The 333-nt window shown below is 59.5% G+C and overlaps 1 protein-coding gene across 1 annotated transcript in view; it reads right to left on the bottom strand.

Annotated features, from left to right (window-relative positions):
- The window catches only part of EMH_0037030 (uncharacterized protein), a gene marked incomplete at both ends in the record, with an annotated part of 7564 nt that overhangs the window by 251 nt on the left and 6980 nt on the right, over positions 1–333 (bottom strand). Inside the window, one exon of the mRNA XM_013495145.1 lies at positions 1–228. Coding sequence (XP_013350599.1) covers positions 1–228 — 228 coding nt within the window. The remainder of the gene's footprint in view (positions 229–333) is intronic.

Below are 333 nucleotides of genomic sequence, written 5' to 3' on the forward strand. Positions count from 1 at the left end.
CCGGGGCCCCCTGGGGGCCCCCCTGGGGGCCCCCCTGGTGTGCGTCGATTTGTATGAAGTCTTGTGCGGTGTCTGCGGCCAAGACAGCAGCAAAGACAGGCAGGTGCTGGAGGCCCTGTAGGGGGGCCCTCGTGGGGTCCGCGTGGTGGGCCCCCAGTATGGTGAGGAGCTGCTGCAGCACTGCAGCAGGAGAAAGAGAATCTATGATAGAAACGGAAACACCCCACACTGTCTCCATCTCCTCTACAGACACAGACAAAGAGGAGACTGTCTCCGCCGTCATCAGCAGATGCCAACCAAATAAAGGAAGACCCCACGGCTCCTAAAAAAAAA

Source organism: Eimeria mitis, genomic scaffold, assembly GCF_000499745.2.
Source record: "Eimeria mitis Houghton genomic scaffold, Emh_scaff1440, whole genome shotgun sequence".
In the NCBI taxonomy this organism is placed as follows: domain Eukaryota; phylum Apicomplexa; class Conoidasida; order Eucoccidiorida; family Eimeriidae; genus Eimeria; species Eimeria mitis.